The sequence below is a fragment of the Bidens hawaiensis genome, unplaced genomic scaffold, assembly GCF_021521415.1.
Source record: "Bidens hawaiensis isolate Kalapana, Puna unplaced genomic scaffold, B.hawaiensis_p1.1 tig00009570_1, whole genome shotgun sequence".
Classification (NCBI taxonomy): Eukaryota; Viridiplantae; Streptophyta; class Magnoliopsida; order Asterales; family Asteraceae; genus Bidens; species Bidens hawaiensis.
In genome coordinates, this window is record NW_027491715.1 from 712,550 (window position 1) to 731,451 (window position 18,902).

At 34.9% G+C, this 18,902-nt stretch overlaps 1 protein-coding gene across 5 annotated transcripts; it reads left to right on the plus strand.

The window, feature by feature from the left end:
* Positions 1 to 11,778: 11,778 nt before the first annotated feature.
* Positions 11,779 to 17,315, plus strand: LOC143532979 (uncharacterized). Of its 5 annotated transcripts, XM_077027881.1 has the most exons (10): positions 11,779 to 11,955; positions 12,064 to 12,279; positions 12,360 to 12,542; positions 12,614 to 12,735; positions 12,945 to 12,987; positions 13,068 to 13,220; positions 13,304 to 13,914; positions 13,963 to 16,050; positions 16,153 to 16,236; positions 17,015 to 17,315. In XM_077027881.1, the coding sequence occupies exons 2-10, from the start codon at positions 12,221 to 12,223 to the stop codon at positions 17,077 to 17,079; spliced, it is 3,408 nt and encodes a 1,135-aa protein (XP_076883996.1). In that variant the 5' UTR covers positions 11,779 to 11,955; positions 12,064 to 12,220; the 3' UTR covers positions 17,080 to 17,315. The 5 variants fall into 5 exon arrangements, with proteins under 5 accessions (XP_076883996.1, XP_076883991.1, XP_076883993.1 ...); XM_077027876.1 differs by having other exon boundaries at positions 13,304 to 16,050; XM_077027878.1 differs by having other exon boundaries at positions 11,839 to 11,955; positions 12,156 to 12,279; positions 13,304 to 16,050.
* Positions 17,316 to 18,902: the final 1,587 nt, after the last annotated feature.

Here is an 18,902-nt window from a genome sequence, read left to right on the forward strand (position 1 = left end):
TAAAATTTTTGAAATGTGGGTAAAAAACTTACAGCCGAAAACAGTACCTATGTTTCTGGGATTAAAAGACTAAAATACCCATACTGGTTTACTTTGGTTTCTTGCTTGTGGAAAAAAACTTAATCTCTATCTGAGCCCAAGCTCAGCGTGCTTTGAGCTCTGTTTTTAATGCTCGAGCTCAATTGTTGGTAGTTTTTCAAGCCTCAGCTCACTCTCGGCTCATTTAACTTACGAGAGCGAGAGCTCTATTTTCGAATGGGTTAATATTAAGCAGGGAATGGCTGATTTCTTGAGCGAACTGACAATAATGATGAGGCAAAACAAAACCAATGTAAGCATGTAACTTTTATGCTCTCTTATTTCTTTCTAATCATTATAAGTATTAGAGACGTCATGCGCTAAACTGGGCAGATTGCGTCATTATAGCCTTTATTTAATTTAAACCGGATACTTATAACAATATGTTGTGTTTCAAGACAGAAAGACAAACAACATGGAAGACATAAAAAGAACAAGCTGTGTTCGAGAAAGGCGAGGCACCAAACAAAGTTCCAAACACAAAACTAGTCGACATGGTTGCAACAATTCGTGATTTAATGGCTAACACAAGTTTCTAGTTCATTATATGGCTGAGTAATATGTTTAGTGTTGTAGGGGTATGGTACTAAACCCGGTTTTACGACCCTAAATTTATTATGTTTGGCTTATTTTATTATATGGACTAATACAATGTTATTGGGCTGAGGGGGTTTTGTGGAGGTAACCCTAACTGGGCTAGGCCCATTAGGGTACCATGATGGTGGCCATGAGGCTCTCTATATAAGGAGGTCTCCACCTCCTTGTTAAAGGGTCATGCTCAATAAGAGCCACCACCACCTTTTTGTGTCTGTAAACAAGAGATCCTCAGGATTTCTTAGCAGTCACTTCCACACCCCCGAAAAACCATTGCAGGTCTCAAGCAACCGTAGAAGAAGATCAAGAAGTGGTTCGTTCATCTCGAAAATCCGTGGAAACATCGTCATGGATCAGGTCAGATTCATTTCATGGATCACCTTTATTTGATAGTGTTCGTACTCACAAACACACATGAGGCGACTTTCATAGCTCTGCTCCTCCTCAATCAATTTACCTTATATACAACAAGTCCTACATCCAATTATGTATTTTATATTACGCATCATATATTAATATTGTAATATTCGCACTTTTAAGCACATGTGAATTACATGTATATCAACTAGGTGTCTTATTGGTTGACTTTAAATCCATTAAACCGTCCAAACTTACCATCTTGAAATGAACTTCGCCTTTAAATCAATTGCTTATGTTTATATAATGTTATACATATATTATATACTTGGGTTACAAACATCATATTACACGTGGTTTTCATATAAAATTTACATGTACCTATTGGATGATAACTTTTTTATATCTCCCCTAAAAAACATGCAGGAACTATTTCATTATCTAAATAAATATATAAAATAAAATTTAATTAGGCGTTAAATTAGAATATTAAAATGAAGTTGTTTGATAAAAAATGACAGTTCGTCACTGATACAATAAACATAAAGGTGGTACCCCATTAAAAAGTTGTGTAAAATTATGACCAACGGTTTGGTTTATGATTTTTATAATTATGGGTCGTATAAACCAAACCGGACTGTAGGAGGTGATTGGTCAATTTTAATTTTCTTCATGTTGTTTACGCTTTAAATTTATCGTTAATGCTATTTTTATACTTCTTCTACCATTCATATGATTCCTTTTATAAATGTATTTGTTTTGTCAAATGATAAGGCAATGTCTAAATTAAAGATCAAAAACTCATCTTATAAATTCGGAGAACGATGTTTCTAACAGAAGTTATACAACAAAGTATCATTCGTTTACATGCGTATAATTAAATTTTAGGGGATACGTATTTATTTTATATAACAACTAACATATACAGGCCCGTTGTCATATATTTCAAATGGTATTCCATTATTATTTAATTTAACTTGAATTTAATTTGAAATATAAAAAAAATTAATTTACTAAACACATTTGTTTTAGTTCCATCTAAATAGTTGTCTTTCTTACAATTTCATTATGAACGCCTATTCCGGTGCCGTCGAAAAAAGAAAACAATGAAAACTCGTCCTTAATATAATAAACAAAAATATAGTTATGCCACTTGACACCTAATATGACCATCTTTGTGTCACTTGGCACTTCAAGGTTCAAAATAAAACTATATTCCATCTCATATTGCTCCAATGAGAAATCAAGAAGAAAACAAACATTTATAAAAGACAAGGTAGTGCATCCGACTTATTATTATTATTATCAATAGGCGGTGCATGAACTATTGTATACATCTACTCAGTTTTAAAATTATTAATGTTATCTCGGTTGTTGTTTTCGGTTTGAAAGCTGGTTTGGGAAAAACCAACCATTTTTTTATTTTTTTATTTATTTAGTTGGACATTATGGTCCAGTTTTTGAACATTCCTTTTATTTCAAATGGGTTAAAATATTAAATAAGTTGAATTTTATTTGTAACAAAAATAAAAAAAATATTTGGATATTAATGAATTTCTGAAATGTATATATATTTTTCATATTGTTTAATATGTACTGTATAATACATATTTATATAAACAATTTAACTCATTTTTTGTATTTCTGATAATGTCGTCAGTTGAATAAATTTATTAATTTATTCCAACCCGTGTTGCACACGGGTACATAACCTAGTGATTAATATAGATAGATAGATAGATAAAAAGCAAAGCTTGATATCACAAAAGGTTTTTATGACTATTATTTTAGACTTTTATATAATTATTTTTAATCATATCTCAATCTATCTATTTGGTTCAATGACTTTTTCAACTCTCTTTATCTAGTTTGCCCAAGTTCAAGTCTCTAAGATAACAACTTGATTTTTTACTTATTTGTTAGTTATCCCTCAATGTGTGTTGTGATAGGTTTTTTATTAGTTTTTTTTTCTTGTACATTTTATTTCTTTTTCTTTTTTTTCTTTGGGTTTAAATTTATATGATAATCTAACAAAATTATATGTTAGGTTTGGTTCATACCCGTAATGAACCTAATAGATACCAATGGAATTTGCGTCGACTCGCCGCCATAACGCCCGTGTTTTTGTTTTAAATACGTTACTTGACGCCATAAGAGTTACTATTATTCTGGGTGTTTACTAATTTGTGTTTTGTGTTTAATGTATCTACCAGTACGAACCTAACTGATAAGGGTGGCCCCCTAGTTATGATTATTATGGAAGTGAGCAATGTTGGGTTTATAGCATTGAACCATATGCTTGATTGAACCAGATCTTTATGTAACAGCTTCACATGGTTTTAAGGTAAATGGAAATATTTGAATACACGAATATAAATAAAAATAAAAATGGTTATCTAGTACAGGTGACATATATCATGACTATGAAGTTGTATTTGTTTTTGAGTGAAAGTTAAAGTATGCCATGACAAAATATGCAACTTGCTTTTGCTTTTACTTTCTTCTTTCTCTCATTCTATTTCTATTTCTTTCAATTCTGCAAACATATTTTCTTATGGATCTGCAAGCACCTTTTCTCAACATAGTAATTCATGTTATGTTGTTAAACCTGATAGTAGTTGCAACACTCCGGATTGTGATGCTTAACGATTACTTGATTTGCTGTTAACGGTTATACCAAGGCTTGATGTAACTTCATTTGCAAAGGTAATTTCATTTTTGTTTCTGTAATAGTTTATAATTTAATTCCCTAACATGCAAAGGTGCCTACGCATGATTTTCCAGCAACAATATCTGGTTGGTGCACTACAGCACCTGCAAGTTTGTTGGAGAGGGTTAAAGTTTGATCGAAATCGAAGGCATCAGACATGTTTTGATGATGGCTGTTTGCGCTATAGTTTAAAACCATAAAAAAGGGTTAAAGTTCTATCAAATGTGTTTTTATTGGATATTCTATTGAAAAAAAAAGGATATAAAATGTGGGATTTAGAAAAAAGAACATTTTTCTCTAAAGATGTAAAATCCTCCTCTGATTATTTTGAATGCTTAAAACTTTTTGATGATTTACTTGAAAAAAATGCAAAAAACAAGACACCCACAACCGATGATGAGATAAACGTATCGAAAGATTATGAGGGGCATCATAGTGAGGGTCAGCAACCGGATACTCTAACTGAGATTGCTAGCACTGAAACAAGTGGTTCCGAGAGGCATGAGGGTGAAACCGCTGCCGAACAGATTGACACAAGTCAAACCTTTGACACCGTCAATCACTCGAAACCCCTATCTCAAAGGCATGACAATTTCATAGAGATACCAGGATGGCAAAACCCACTTAAACCCCTAGGACTGAGTCTACTGAGTCTGAGGGTGTAGTTGGACCAAACCAACAAACCACAACAGGTCTAAGAAGATCTACTAGAAAACTACCGTGCCTAAAATTCTTGATGAATTTATCATTGAAGGCAAGGCTAAATACGGGATTGAAAAAGTTGTTAACTATTCCAATCAGTCACTTGAAAATTTTTGTTTTGTATCAAGTCTTAAAAAAAGGGTTGAACCTAAGAATTATAAATTTGCTTGCAAAGATCCAAATTGGGTTAACGCCATGAATATTGAAATGGAAGCCCTTCTAAAAAACAATACCTAGTGGGTGCGCTAAAGCACCTCCACGTTTGTTGGAGAGGGTTAAAGTTTGATCGAAATCGAAGGCATCAAACATGTTTTATGATGGCTGTTTGCGCCATAGTTTAAAACCATAAAAAAGGGTTAAAGTTCTATCAAATGTGTTTTTATTGGGTATTATATTGAAACAAAAGGATATAAAATGTGGGATTTAGAAAAAAGAATATTTTTCTCTAGAGATGTAAATTTTTTTGAAGATTTCTCTTTCAAACAAAAATCCTCCTCGAATTATTTTGAATGCTTAAAATTTTTTTGATGATTTAGTTGAAAAAAATGCAAAAAACAAGATACCCACACCCGATGATGAGATAAACGTATCGAAAGATCATGAGGGGCATGATAGTGAGGGTCAGCAACCGGATACTCTAACTGAGATTGCTAGCATTGAAACAGGTGGTTCCGAGAGGCATGAAGGTGAAACCGCTGCCGAATAAATCGGCACTAGTCAAACCTTTGACACCGTCAATCACTCGGAACCCTTATCTCAAAGGCATGACTACTTTGATAGAGATACCAGGATGGCAGAACCCACTTAAACCCCTAGGACTGAGTCTACTGAGTCTGAGGGTGTAGTTGGGCCAAAACAACAAACCAGATAACGTCTAAGAAGATCTACTAGAAAAACTACCGTGCCTAAAATTCTTGATGAATTTATCATTGAAGGCAAGGTTAAATATGAGAGAGAAAAAGTTGTTAAATATTCCAATCTGTCACTTGAAAATTTTGTTTTGTGTCAAGTCTTAACAAAAGTGTTGAACCTAAGAATTATAAATTTGCTTGCAAAGATCCAAATTGGGTTAATGCCATGAATATTGAAATGGAAGCCCTTCTAAAAAATAATACTTGGATTCTCACTGATCTTCCTATAGACAGGAAACCCATTGGGTGTAAATGGATTTATAAGATAAAATATAAATCAAACGGGGAAATAGAACGCTATAAACTAGACTTGTCGCCAAAGGTTACAGTCAAAAAGAAGGATTGGATTTTATGAAATGTTCTCCCCGGTTGTAAAAATGGCCACTATAAGGCGTGTCATTAGCATTGCTGTCCAAAATAATCGGTCTATGTGTTAACCAGATGTTAATAATGCTTTCTTGTATGGGTCTCTCGATGAAGATGTTTACATGACATTACCAAAAGGATATTACAATGAAAACGAAACCAAAGTTTGCAAACTAAAAAATATCCTTGTATGGTCTAAAATAAGCCCCGAGACAATGGAATGAAAAACTTACCAAAACTCTTATCGAAATCGGCTTTAAGCAAAGTAAAACTTTCTACTCCTTGCTTGTAAAGACCAAAAAAGACTCAATATGTGTGTTACTTGTCTATGTTGATGATATAATCCTAACTGGAAACGATGACTCTTTTATTGAAAATGTTAAGTCATGCCTAATGTCTTAATTCATGATAAAAGACCTAGGTGAACTTAAGTATATTTTTTTGGGTATAGAAGTCTTAAAAACCGACAAGGGGTTGGTTCTATCTCAACGAAAATATTGCTTAGATCTTCTAGGAGAATTTAGTATGCTTGCATCCAAACCGGTTGGTAATCCAATCGAGCAAAATGTAGTAGTAACAAACAGACAGAACTCCTACAAAGAAGATTCTGAGCTGACCAATATTACTGGCTACCAAAAAGATTCCTACAAACAACCTACTGTTTCTCGCTCTTCTGCAGAGGCTGAGTATAGAGCCATGGGAGTGGCAGCATGTGAGGTAACATGGCTAATTAAACTTTTGGCTGATCTAAACATTAAAAGTCAATTACTTGTTTCTCTATTCTGTGATAATAAAGCCACAATTCTTATGTGGGCTAATCCGGTCTTCCAGGACAAAACACTTTGAGATAGACCTTCACACTGTTAGAGAAAAGGTTATGGCTGGAGTGCTTAAAGTGGAAAAGATTCATACAAATGATCAGCCAGCAGACCTGTTTACGAAAGATCTGTAAGGTGTTTGTTCAATAAGAAATTGTGTTTGTTTACTTTGTCAAAGGAAACCATATTGTTAACAGGATTGCATTCGGGTGCGATAAAAATCTGATCTTGGATTGAAATACCATATTCCTATAACTGGTTGTTTTAAAAATGTTGTTTTGGTTTCGGGTGAGAAAGAGTTCGTAAGGATATGGGCACGGGTTGAAACGGGTCGTTTTGGAAAAAAGTAACCAGTTACTTAACATTATCAAGATACAATAACAAATTGTTATAGAATGTATCTAATTTATGAAAAGTACAATATAAACATGTTTTTACCTTTTTTTTCAAGATTTATGTATATAAAGTAACAAACACCAATATGATATTCTTAATCTTGAGATATTGGTTATTGTTTGAAGATTTAGTTGACAAATACCAAACTTTTTTTTTGTGTTTCCTAGTACTATCTGAAGCAAGTAGAAGATTTTTGTACGATGTTGGAATTCGTGACAATGATGATGTTGATGACAACAATGTGAGTTCTTTGTTTCTTTTCTTGTAAGATACTTATTTATGTTCATCATAATGTCCTTTAAAAAACTTTAAAAAATAGAGAAATCTGCATTTTGTCTCCCTGGTTTATATCGTCGTTCGACGAGTTAACCACTGAAAAAGATTTTAGGAAATATGGATGACTGTGATATCTGGGCGGGTCAGTCTATCTCCCTGCCGTCAGTTGACCGTGAGTTGACTGACCAAAAAATGCTGAAATGACCATTTTGCCCCTGAGCCTATAATTAATCCTAAAACTAAATATCCAAATTTCGTGTAAAGGGTGGGGTTAGAACCCCTAACCCCCAGTTTGATAATACACAACACCAACCAATTGAACTGAACTAACATTTGATAAATCTATAAAATATGTAATATATATTCACCATTTGAACTGAACCAAAAATTGAAACTTTTATACAATTTGTAATTTATATTCTCTATATTCATCATTTTTTTAAACGTTTTTTTAAAACCATTTTTTTGTAAAAATTTAATGACTCGTTTTTTTAAAATTTCAGCCGGAAATAACGAAACGACTCGTTTTTTAGTAAACTTTTCGCCCGAAAACAACGAAACGACTCGTTTTTTAGTAAACATTTCGCCCGAAAACAACGAAACGATTTGTTTTTTAGTAAAATTTTCGCCCGAAAACAACGAAACGACTCGTTTTTTAGTAAACTTTTCGTCCGAAAACAACGAAACGACTCGTTTTTTTAGTAAACTTTTCGCCCGAAAACAACGAAACGACTCGTTTTTTTAGTAAACTTTTCGCCCGAAAACAATGAAACGACTCGTTTTTTAGTAAAATTTGCGCCCGAAAACAACGAAACAACTCGTTTTTTAGTAAAATTTTCGTCCGAAAAAACGAAACGGGCATTTTTTAGTAAACTTTTCGTCCGAAAACAACGAAACGGGCCGTTTTTCAAGAAACTTTTCGCCCGAAAACAACGAAAAGGGCCGTTTTTTTAACAAACTTTTCGCCCGAAAACAACGAAACGGGCCGTTTTTAAGAAACTTTTCGCCCGAAAACAACGAAACGGGCCGTTTTTAAGAAACTTTTCGCCCGAAAACAATGAAACGGGCCGTTTTTAAGAAACTTTTCGCCCGAAAACAACGAAACGGGCCGTTTTTTAAGAAACTTTTCGCCCGAAAACAACGAAACGGGCCTTTTTTAAGAAACTTTTCGCCCGAAAACAATGTGATGGCCGGAATCCATAGCGGCGGTGGTTGCCGTGGCGGCGGCGTGGTGCCGGAAGTTAGGGGTTTTGATCGGAATGATTTATGGGTGCGGTGGTTGAATTATTGAAGCGATTGGTGGTGAGATTTGAGAGATTTGAGGGTTTGAGTGATGAAATCTAGGGTTTGAGGATTTGATTAATTGTTATGAAACTGATGATGAGATTAAGAGTTGATGATGAAGATGATGAGATTAAGAGTTGGTGGTGGGTTTGAGGATTTGAGGTTGATGATGATGAAGATGAGAGTTGATGATGATGAAGATGAGATCTGGTGATGATGATGAAGCTTACGATGTTGTTGCTGCTATTATTATTATTATTAATATTATTATTATATTTATTATTTATTCAAAGAAGATTACTAAAATACCTTTAATATGTTGGTATTATTACTAAAATACCAACAGTCAACTGACGGTCAACTGATGTCAGGAGTCAGAAGAACCCGCCGGAGAAACACAAGGAGTCAAAGTTCGCAAAATCTTTTTCAGTGATTAACCTGTCGAACGACGATATAAACCAGGAAGGCAAAATGCAGATTTCTCTAAAAAAACGTCTAAAGACAATAAATCTCACATCTTTTTGTATTTCCATGATCTGTGGTTTCTTCAAGTGATTTGATTCAATAATTGATATTAGAACCCTGAAAGTTTTTATTTTATATTTCTTTATATAATGTGATTTACCGTTTATGAATTGGTTATTTTGAAAAGTGAAGGCATCAAAATGGACTGGTTGGGTAATGGGTTAAAATGGTTAACTTTAGATACGGATTCAAACAAGTTTGGTTGCCCCGAAAAACTATTATTCAATTTAACATTTATAAGTCTATATGTTGTCGATAGGGAAACATTAAGACAAGCATCGAGGAGCTAAAAGATTTGTTCGAAGAGATGCTTGAAAACGACATGAAGTCAAATGATCCGTCGACCACCACCGTTGAAGACCCTTCAACTTTCAAGATGAGTGTACACGGATTTTGTTTAGGGGTTAGTTCACAGACCTCTATATCTAATTGCATTATTGCCTTTATCAAATTCAAACAGAATACTAAGTTACTAACAATATGTTGTGTTTCAAGACAGACAGACGAACAACATGGAAGAAACAAAACGAACTAGTGGTGCTCGAGAAAGGCGAGGCACCAAACAAAGTTCCAAACACAAAACTAATCGAAATGTTCGCAACAATTCTTGATTGAATGGTTAACACAAGTTTATAGTTCATTCTATGGTAGTGTAATATTTTTAGTGTGCTAGTTAACTCTTTGCAACAAATACTTTTTTTATTATTTGTATCATGGTGTTAATGCTAATGTAGTTATCATATATTGCAAGTGAGTGTTCTTTGCAAAATAAGTGTATCTAACTTTTAATTTGTAAAATACAAATATTGTTGGTAGATTGCATTCTAAAGATAAAGGTGTAAATGGATAACAAAGAAGCTTTTATTCTCTTTTTTTATAATCAGCTTCTTTTAATATGAAAAGTGATAAAGTATGGTACTAAGTTAATGAGCTCCATAATCCGTAGATATTGCTTTTCAAATTTCTATAATAATATGTAGTCATTTATATATGGTATCAATTCCTAAGGTTGATGGAAACTTGACAAGTGTTTCCTCTTGTAGAGGAATCTTTAATCAACAAAAAATATGTATGTGTGGTGTAAAATAGTTATGATGTTCATTGTCATGATGAAGGAATGCATCACAATGGAACCAAAAAGGAAAATGAGAAAATGTATGTTAAAAGACAAATGATTTAGCTTGTATCCAGAGAATATAGTCACATATGTTAGGTGACTTACAAGAACAACTTTTAAAATCTAAAGAAGATTGTATTGATTTGTCATAAATAGAAAATGTTTTACTTTAGAAAAAAAATATATCATGAAAGTGACGATTTTTAATAGTGCGAGTTACATCTTTAAACTTATGCCATCTTGAAAAGTTATGTTATAACTTATACATGACCTTTACTCGCGTAATAACTAGCAGAAAGACATGTAATTACATGATGTGAGTCGGTTATTAAACAAAACATTATAATTAGTGTCAATAATTCGAACAACAACTTACTATGGAGTACTTGACTACAAATGATCTTCATAAGCTACCTATCAACAAGTAACCATTTAGAGGTCTCTTATGAAATACTTTTGTAGAGGTTGTTGGCTCCCCCAAGGGAAACCCACTTGCACCATCCATGATTATGATTATTATGGAAGTGACCAATGTTGGGTTTATAACATTGGACCAGATCTTTGATGATGCTACATGGAAGAGCTTCACATGCTTTTAAGCTAAATGGAAATATTTTAATACACGAATATAAAATGGTTATCTAGTATAGGTCATATATATGATATATCATGACTATGAAGTTGGATTTCTTTTTGAGTGAAAGTTTATATTACGGAGATAAATGTCATCTAGTTTGTTACATGTAGAGGTGAGTAAAAGGTTTGAAGAAAATGAAAATAACTGAAATAAAAAGTTAAGAAAATGAATAACTTATGGTTCATACACTCATTTTATATTTATATATAATCGACTATCTCGTTTGGATTTTTGTTACACACACAAACAAAAGCGATTGAACAATTACCGTAGCAAATTGCTAGATAACCAAGTTAAACCTACTGTACTTTTTAAAGACGGGAAACATGGAATTCCAACATGTATTAAATCCATTGAAATGTTTTTTTCTTTTTCTTTTTTTTTTTTACTTTTGAGATATGTCAAAACCCGAATCCATGATAAACTCTACACAACTTAGTCAAGCCCAAGATTTAATAACCGAAAAACACACAATTTATAATAACAAAAAAATTACCATACCGTTCGTTTTCACTTTAATTACAGAAACTCCAAGACATAATTAAGACATAAAGTATATTGAAATATTAAATTAAACACCTACTAAAAAAAAATATAAAAAGCACACCCCATCCCTAAAATGACTACATATTTTTATATTCATGTTGTACTCTTATCTAGTTATCTACTTATCTCAACTAATAAAAACAAAAATATAACTTACCCCTAAAATAACTACATACATATTTTTATATTTGATGTTTGTACTTCTTTCTTTACCTAGTCAAAAGTTTTCAATCAAAACAACCCTCATTTTATCTTGTCTTGTTGTATTCAAATCTAATAATCTATGCATCTAACTTCACATCCATACAAACATATATAAATACATACATACACATACTGTACTTATATTTTTTTTAGAATAGAAGATGGAGAACATGAAAGATAATGGGTGGGTTTGAGAGAGAAGTAAAGCAACAAACCCCATCTACACAACACACACAAGACAGCTAATTAATTTACCTTTGTTTATTTTCAACTTTCTTTTTTTCTTTCTTTCATATAAAACACACACACACACACACACACACACACACACACCCCTTTTCTTTCTACACTCAAGAACCGCAATGTTGCTTGATTTTTGAAATCCAATCCAAGATCCTTCTGGGTTTTCAAGATCTTACATTGCTCTCACTTGGGTAAGTCTTCAATTTCACTCAGCTTCCCAATTTCGGATTTCCAGATTATTAGGGTTTTTGCTCCAATGATGGGTTGATTGTGATTTCGATTGTTTTGTGTGGAATCAGATCTGATGTGGTCTTGCATTACGGTCTGATTGCGTTGTAGTTAGATGGGATTTGGCTAAACAGTTCGAATTTTGTTGCTGATACACAAACAGTTCGCATTGTTGGTTTAGGCTTTTCGTCGAACACCTGGTGTGCGAGGTGAAACATTGAGGGAAAGATGGAATTCGACACGCCGCTTGATTATGCAGCATTCCAGCTGTCGCCGAAACATTCGAGGTGAGTTTGGGTTTTGGTAATTGGTACTTTGGTTTGGTTTTGTTGATTTTGTGTTGATATTTTGGTTGCTTTTTGTGCAGATGTGAATTGTTTGTTTCGAGTAATGGGAACACGGAAAAGCTTGCGTCGGGTTTGGTGAAGCCGTTTGTGACTCATTTAAAGGTTGTGGAGGAACAAGTTGCATCGTCGGTTCAGTCTATAAAGCTTGAAGTGGATAAACGTAAAAATGCGGACTCGTGGTTCACAAAGGGAACACTAGAGAGGTATTACTTATTACTAAATGGTTTTATATGTTTTATTTTTGTAATAATTAATTTATTTATTTTATTACTAGGTTTGTGCGGTTTGTTAGTACACCTGAAATTGTAGAGCTAGTGATCACCTTAGATGCCGAGATGTCTCAGCTAGAAGCAGCCCGAAGATTATATTCTCAGGGATCATCCAAGAGCAACATAGGTATGTGATATGGACCGTGATTTTTTTTACTTGATATGGGAAATAGGAAGAGTGATTAGTGTAATAAGACTTTGATATGCATTATGCATCTGCCACCAAGTAAATAAAAACAACATATATCGTACCTGCACATTGTTTTTTAAACTTCAAATTAGGGCTAATTTGTCGTTAATATAGTTAGCTAATTTGATAATTTTACTATAATCCAGGTGACGGTAGATCAAGCACAGCAGCCAGAGCTGATGCAACAAAGTAAACACTTCTCTATCTCTTTCTCTCACACACGTGTGCTGCATTTTAGCTAATTTGTTACATTTTATGGTGATTTATAGGAAGGAACTTTTGAGGGCAGTTGATGTGAGGCTGACAGCTGTAAAGCAGGACTTTGATACAGCGTGTACTCGTGCTGCTTCTGCTGGTTTTAACCATGAGACTATAACCGACCTTCAGTTGTTTGCTGAGCGGTTTGGTGCTGCTCATCTAAAGTAAGAGTTTTACTTTTTCTTCAAATAATATTTTCATGTTTGGTTTGAAATTGTTAATATAAAACATTTCTAATTTTGTGCAGTGAAGCTTGCTGTAAATACCTATCACTTTATGAAAGATGGCCCGAATTGTTTAAACACTCATCTAAATCCAACTTCGGGGATCAAGCGGCCATCCGGTGTTCGTACAGCTCAGACATGTCAATCGATGACGAAGCACCGTCTACCACCGCCACGTCCACCGTCCCCGCTGCCACCTCAGCTTCTCAACCACCGCCAAACACATTTCCTTTACGACCCACGAGTAAAGACGAAACGGTTTCTGATAACCAAAAAGTAAAGAAAGACGATGCTGGTAGTGGTGGGGTTGAGGAACCATTGGCTCAGACCTCCCCGCAGCCATCTTCTAGGCGGCTCAGTGTGCAGGATCGGATTAATATGTTTGAAAGCAAGCAGAAAGAGGTGGGTTCCGCCACCGGGAGTGGCGGAAAACCACCACCGGCTGTTGCTAAGCCTGATCTTCGTAGGCTTTCGTCTGATGTTTCACAATCGAATGCAGCCGTTTTGAGAAGATGGAGCGGTGCGAGTGATATGAGCATTGATTTGAGTGGTGAGAAGAAGGAAACTGACAGCCCGAAACCACCTTCGATTGAGTTCAACAAAAGTCAATCTTTTGATGTCAAGAAAAGTCAACCTGATTTGAAAGATCAGGTGAGTTCTACTAGCAGTAGTAGTAGTCAACCTGATTTTGAGGTCAAGAAAAGTCAACCCAAAATGGAGATGAGTTTTGTTAGACCTGAAGAATCTTTTGGGTCTAACGAACCGACTTCCACTTTGGAAAAGACACAGTCTTGGTCATCTTTAACCAAACCCGAGGATGATTCGTTGGAGGTGCGGTTAAAACCCAATACTCAGTTCAAGTCTTTGGTAAGTAATCAGGAAGAATTTGGTGCTGGGCCTGCTGGCCCATTTGAACCTGACTCCAAACCGACGAGTTTAAAGTCTCCTTCAAAGAGAGTCGGTTCCGGGTCAAAAATCCAGGAAGCTGTAGCTGCTTCTCAGCATAGAGGGCTTGAGATCGGTTCTTTACGGGCCCAAACCAGGCCCAATTCTTCAGCAGAAACCAAGGAACCAATAGTGAAACAATCTGGCGAATCTGGGCCACAAAAGACGAAGGTTCAAAAGAATGTTTTGCGGGACGAAAGCAAATACATTGACGAGTACAGTAAGACACCGCCACCTGGCAAATTTTTTCAGGTGGGGTCCGGGTCAACGCCAATGGAAACTAATGTTGACCAAGTCAGTAAGTCAAGGCCGTTAAAAGGAAATCAAGAACTGAACGATGAGCTTAAACTGAAAGCAAATGAATTAGAAAAGCTTTTTGCAGAGCATAAACTTAGAGCTCCAAAGCTTCCGGAAGAACCTGTTCCCGCTCTGGTTCCCGAACCGAAAACCGAACCCAAATCTAAACCTGACGATCAGAATCACCGGACTCCACTTCAGAGAAGCTTTTCCGATGCTTCAAGAGGAAAATCTTATAGCAGTTACATGAAGAAACGTGAAGAAAGATTAAAGGAACAATGGGGATCTAATAAAGCCGAAAAAGAAGCTAGGATGAAAGCTATGCAAGATAGCCTTGAACAAAGCAGTGCTCAAATGAAGACCAAACTATCATTGTCTGCAGGTACACAGGATCCCGTCTCCAGTGCCCGCAGATGCGCCGAAAGATTAAGGTCATTCAATGCCCGGTCAGCTATGAAACGAGAGCAGCCTTTAGATTTCGGGCAGCTTGAAGACGACGAAGATATATCTGAATTTTCAGACCTCAAGATTTCAAGTAACGGTGTTTCTCGAGGTAAAAAACCATTACCAAACAAGAATTCTTCTACATCTACACCACGGACCCCAGTTCCAAGAACGGGCTCCAAAGTAGCCTCGGGTTTCGCGAAACGGAGGGCACAACTGGAAAATCCTCTCACCCAGTCGGTCCCGAACTTTTCAGATTTGAGAAAAGAAGATGCTAAACCGTATTCTGCTGCCAGCAAGGCAGCCACACGGTCTCAGATGAGAAACCATACGCGTAGCAGAAGTAGTACCAATGACGAGGTTCCACATGTCAAGGAAGAGAAACTGGGACGGCTGCCACCTGCCGTTTTAACACCGGGTGAAGGTGTTCATAAAAAGCCGTTTCATAAGAGGAATAACAGCGTTGGCGGGAAAATGAAGGTGCCGTTAGTGGTAAAGGAATATGTAGAAGACGACGTGAAAAACGAGTTTGATGATGTCATGGAAATCGAAGCTTCTCAAGATGTAGTAAACGAGAGCTTGTCAAACTCAGAATCTGGTAACGGGCAAACGGACCCCACAGACCCGAACTTGGCATCCGAAATACTAGCGGTGCAAGATTTGCCCGGTGAAAGCCCGATGTCATGGAACTCGCAAATCCATTATCCGTTTTCTTATAACAATGAGGCTTCTGATAACGATGCTTCTGTTGAATCTTGGAATCTAAGTTCAACAGAATCTGACGTGGCACGTATGAGGAAGTGGGGAAGTGCGCAAAAGAACATTCTTGTTGCTAATTCGTCTTCTGGTTTTCAATCCCGCAAGGATATGACAAAAGGGTTTAAGCGGTTGTTAAAATTCGGGAGGAAAGGGCGCGGGTCTGATAATTTGGCTGATTGGATTTCTGCTACAACTTCCGAAGGAGATGATGATACGGAAGACGGTAGAGATGTTTCTAATCGGTCATCTGATGAGCTTAGAAAGTCAAGAATGGGGTATGGACATGAAGGTAGCTTTAATGAGACTGATTTTTATAGCGATCAAAGTGAGTATACCCTTTTCTGTTAAATAACTGATTTTTTTATATATTAGTTTAGTTTTAACATGAGTTATATGTTCTGATAATGTTGTTACTTTTTTATCGTAGTGCATACATTGCAGACCTCAATCCCTACACCACCAGCAAATTTCCGACTGAGGGACGATCACCTTTCTGGAAGCTCTATGAAAGGTATAATATGAACTTAAAGCTCGAGCTTGGCTCGTTAATAGTTTTTCAAGTTCGAGCTTGGCTCGTGCTGCTTAACTTGTTTATTATCTGTTAAAAGCATTTAATTATTTTACCGATACACATATATTATAATTTTTCTGATATTTATAATTATAAATGTGTGTATGTGTATTATTTAATCTTTTTTATAATACTTTTATCTGTAATAATATTTATTGTGAATTTTTTATGTTTATGTAAATAATAGGCTCATTGGCCTAGGAAAGCTCAGTATGTGAACCTCGGATTGAGCTTTTTTATTAAATAAGCTCCAGTTTAAGTTCAGACTCAAACTCGAGCTCGTTTAAGCTCTCGGACTTGAACTCGAGACTGTTTAAGTTTGGCTCTTTTTGAGCTTTTAACGAGCCGATTTCGAGTAGCTCACGAGCGACTTACACTTCTAAGTCCTAACTTAAAGAATAAATCACTGGCTCGTTTAGGCTCGCGGGCCTATTCAAGTTAGGTATGTGAAGCTTAGGCTTGAGCCATTCATTGAATGAGCTTCAGTTTAGGCTCGGGCTTGAGCTTGACTTCATTTTGAGCCGATCTTGAGTACGTCATGATCTGCTCAGCCCGGTTCATTTACACTCATAACTTAAAAGAATATTATTTTTGACTTATATTTAAGCAATTGTATTTATCTTTTTTTGGATAGCTGTGAGTATTCGTCACTGAAAACTCACGGGAGTAAATGTCATATTGTTGATAGTTAACTTACCGTTTTTTTTGAACTCAACAGCGCCTCGGTCATTCTTCTCGTTGTCATCATTCAGGAGCAAGGGAAGCGACTCGAAGCCGAGATGAGAACGGTTGGTAGGTATATATTTAAAATAGAGAAAAATGGGTTGGCAAGCATTTGATATGTTTAAGATCTACAGTGTGGTAGACCTTGCTCATGTTTGTGGTAGTCAGCTTTGCAAGTATTTTTGGTTGTATATTGTATTCCTTCAACTAAATAGCCAATTGGCTAAACTTTATTGTTGAATTCTCTTCTAGTCTTTATGAAGCAAGTGTTTCTATTTCTATTCTTTTTGCACTATGTACACAAAAACTCGAACTCGGAAATTTGAATGGTTATTTCAGTTCTGGTTACTTGTAAACTTGTTTCTAAGGGTTCATGGATATGTTTGAATATGTTTAAAATATAGCCATTATGAGCTAAGAACCTTCTGTTTCATTCTTGCAATGGTTGGTTTCACTTTCACCAGGATTGTCAAGATACATGAAACTGAAGTTCCAAGTTAATCTTGGGAAGCATGACTGTGCGGCGGTGGACCCATGAATTTTTTATACTAATGTCGTTAGTTATGTTTCGATCAATGTTCACAAATATTTTTAACTGGTTTAGATCGGGTCAGTACAAATAATAATGTACGCTCTAGATTCAAGAAATGTGTAGACGGTTATTATTTGAAGCCTGGTGAGATAAGTAAAAAAGATGGTTCACGTGGTAATTTGCATTTTTTGTTGGTGCGTATAGAAGGCCTGAAATGAGGTTAAATTTTAACAAAAAGGAATTTCCAATAACCGTGTGGTCGAGGAGTTCAAAACTTCTCGTTTTCTTTCGTTGAAGTATCGAGCTAACTTGGAGTTGTTAGAATGGATTCATGGAATGATTTGGTATAGTTTCAATTTGTAATTTCATTGGTATTTTGTAATGCATGGTGTTTTTTGTTTCTAGCAACTTGCTAGTCCGTGTTAATAAAGTTTCCGTTACAAAAAAAAAAAAAAAAAAAAAAAAAAAAAAAAAAAAAAACATAGATGGTGATCATATGCATAATGGTTTAGATTTAACTCAATAAACGTCAAAAATGCTGTAATATTTTATTTTTAAGTTAGATTTGTTAAAGTTGAAGGATTTTATGATATTTAAATAATATGTTTACTAACATTTACTTAATCATTAACATTATTATTTAATTCTAAATATTACGAGCTTCAGTTTATATATATTATCATAACTGTTATTAATATTAATAGTATAGGAATATAGAAATTATAAAATATCCCTATAATTTTTGTTAAACTAATGAAAAGTATGTTGATATAACAAGCACAAGTAACAAATGGAATAGTGACTCGTTCAATAAAAGAAGATAAAACTTACGTACTGATAATAGCATAAGTAACAAATGGATGAATGATACTGACAACTTAATGTTATCGTCTCTCACTCGATTATCATATAAAAAATACATAAATTTTTAATTACAGTCATGAAACGTGACACTGGTATGACCCATCAATATCCAAAACCGGTGTAAACGAAAACAACATGCCAAATTTCAAAACTTTATATTATATACATCACATGCAAATCCTATAATTAAAATATTTCGATTGATAAACAAACATTTGGTAGTTGAAACTTCAAAAGTAAATTTTAAATTTAAAGTAACCATAGGGACCAATAGACATTAAAGTTATATTAAAGGGAGCAAGTAATCAAATATATAAAAACTTATTAATAACTATCTGTCATTTTACGTTTCTTCTTGAAGGACAAGAAAAGAAATCAATAATCATCCCCAAATTCTCCAATCCATTCGTTCTTCCAAAACCCTAAAACTCAATTCAATTCGATTTTATTTCATTAATTCGATCCGTTATATCCGTATTTTATGCAT

What these genes read in the sequence shown, in the direction of transcription:
- LOC143532979 (XM_077027876.1), top strand. Translation starts at nt 12,221, where the DNA reads ATGGAATTCGACACGCCGCTTGATTATGCAGCATTCCAGCTGTCGCCG. An exon ending in ATCATCCAAGAGCAACATAG is followed by an intron (nt 12,736 to 12,944) that starts GTATGTGATATG and finishes ACTATAATCCAG; the next exon opens with GTGACGGTAGATCAAGCACA. An exon ending in TTCTGGAAGCTCTATGAAAG is followed by an intron (nt 16,237 to 17,014) that starts GTATAATATGAA and finishes TGAACTCAACAG; the next exon opens with CGCCTCGGTCATTCTTCTCG.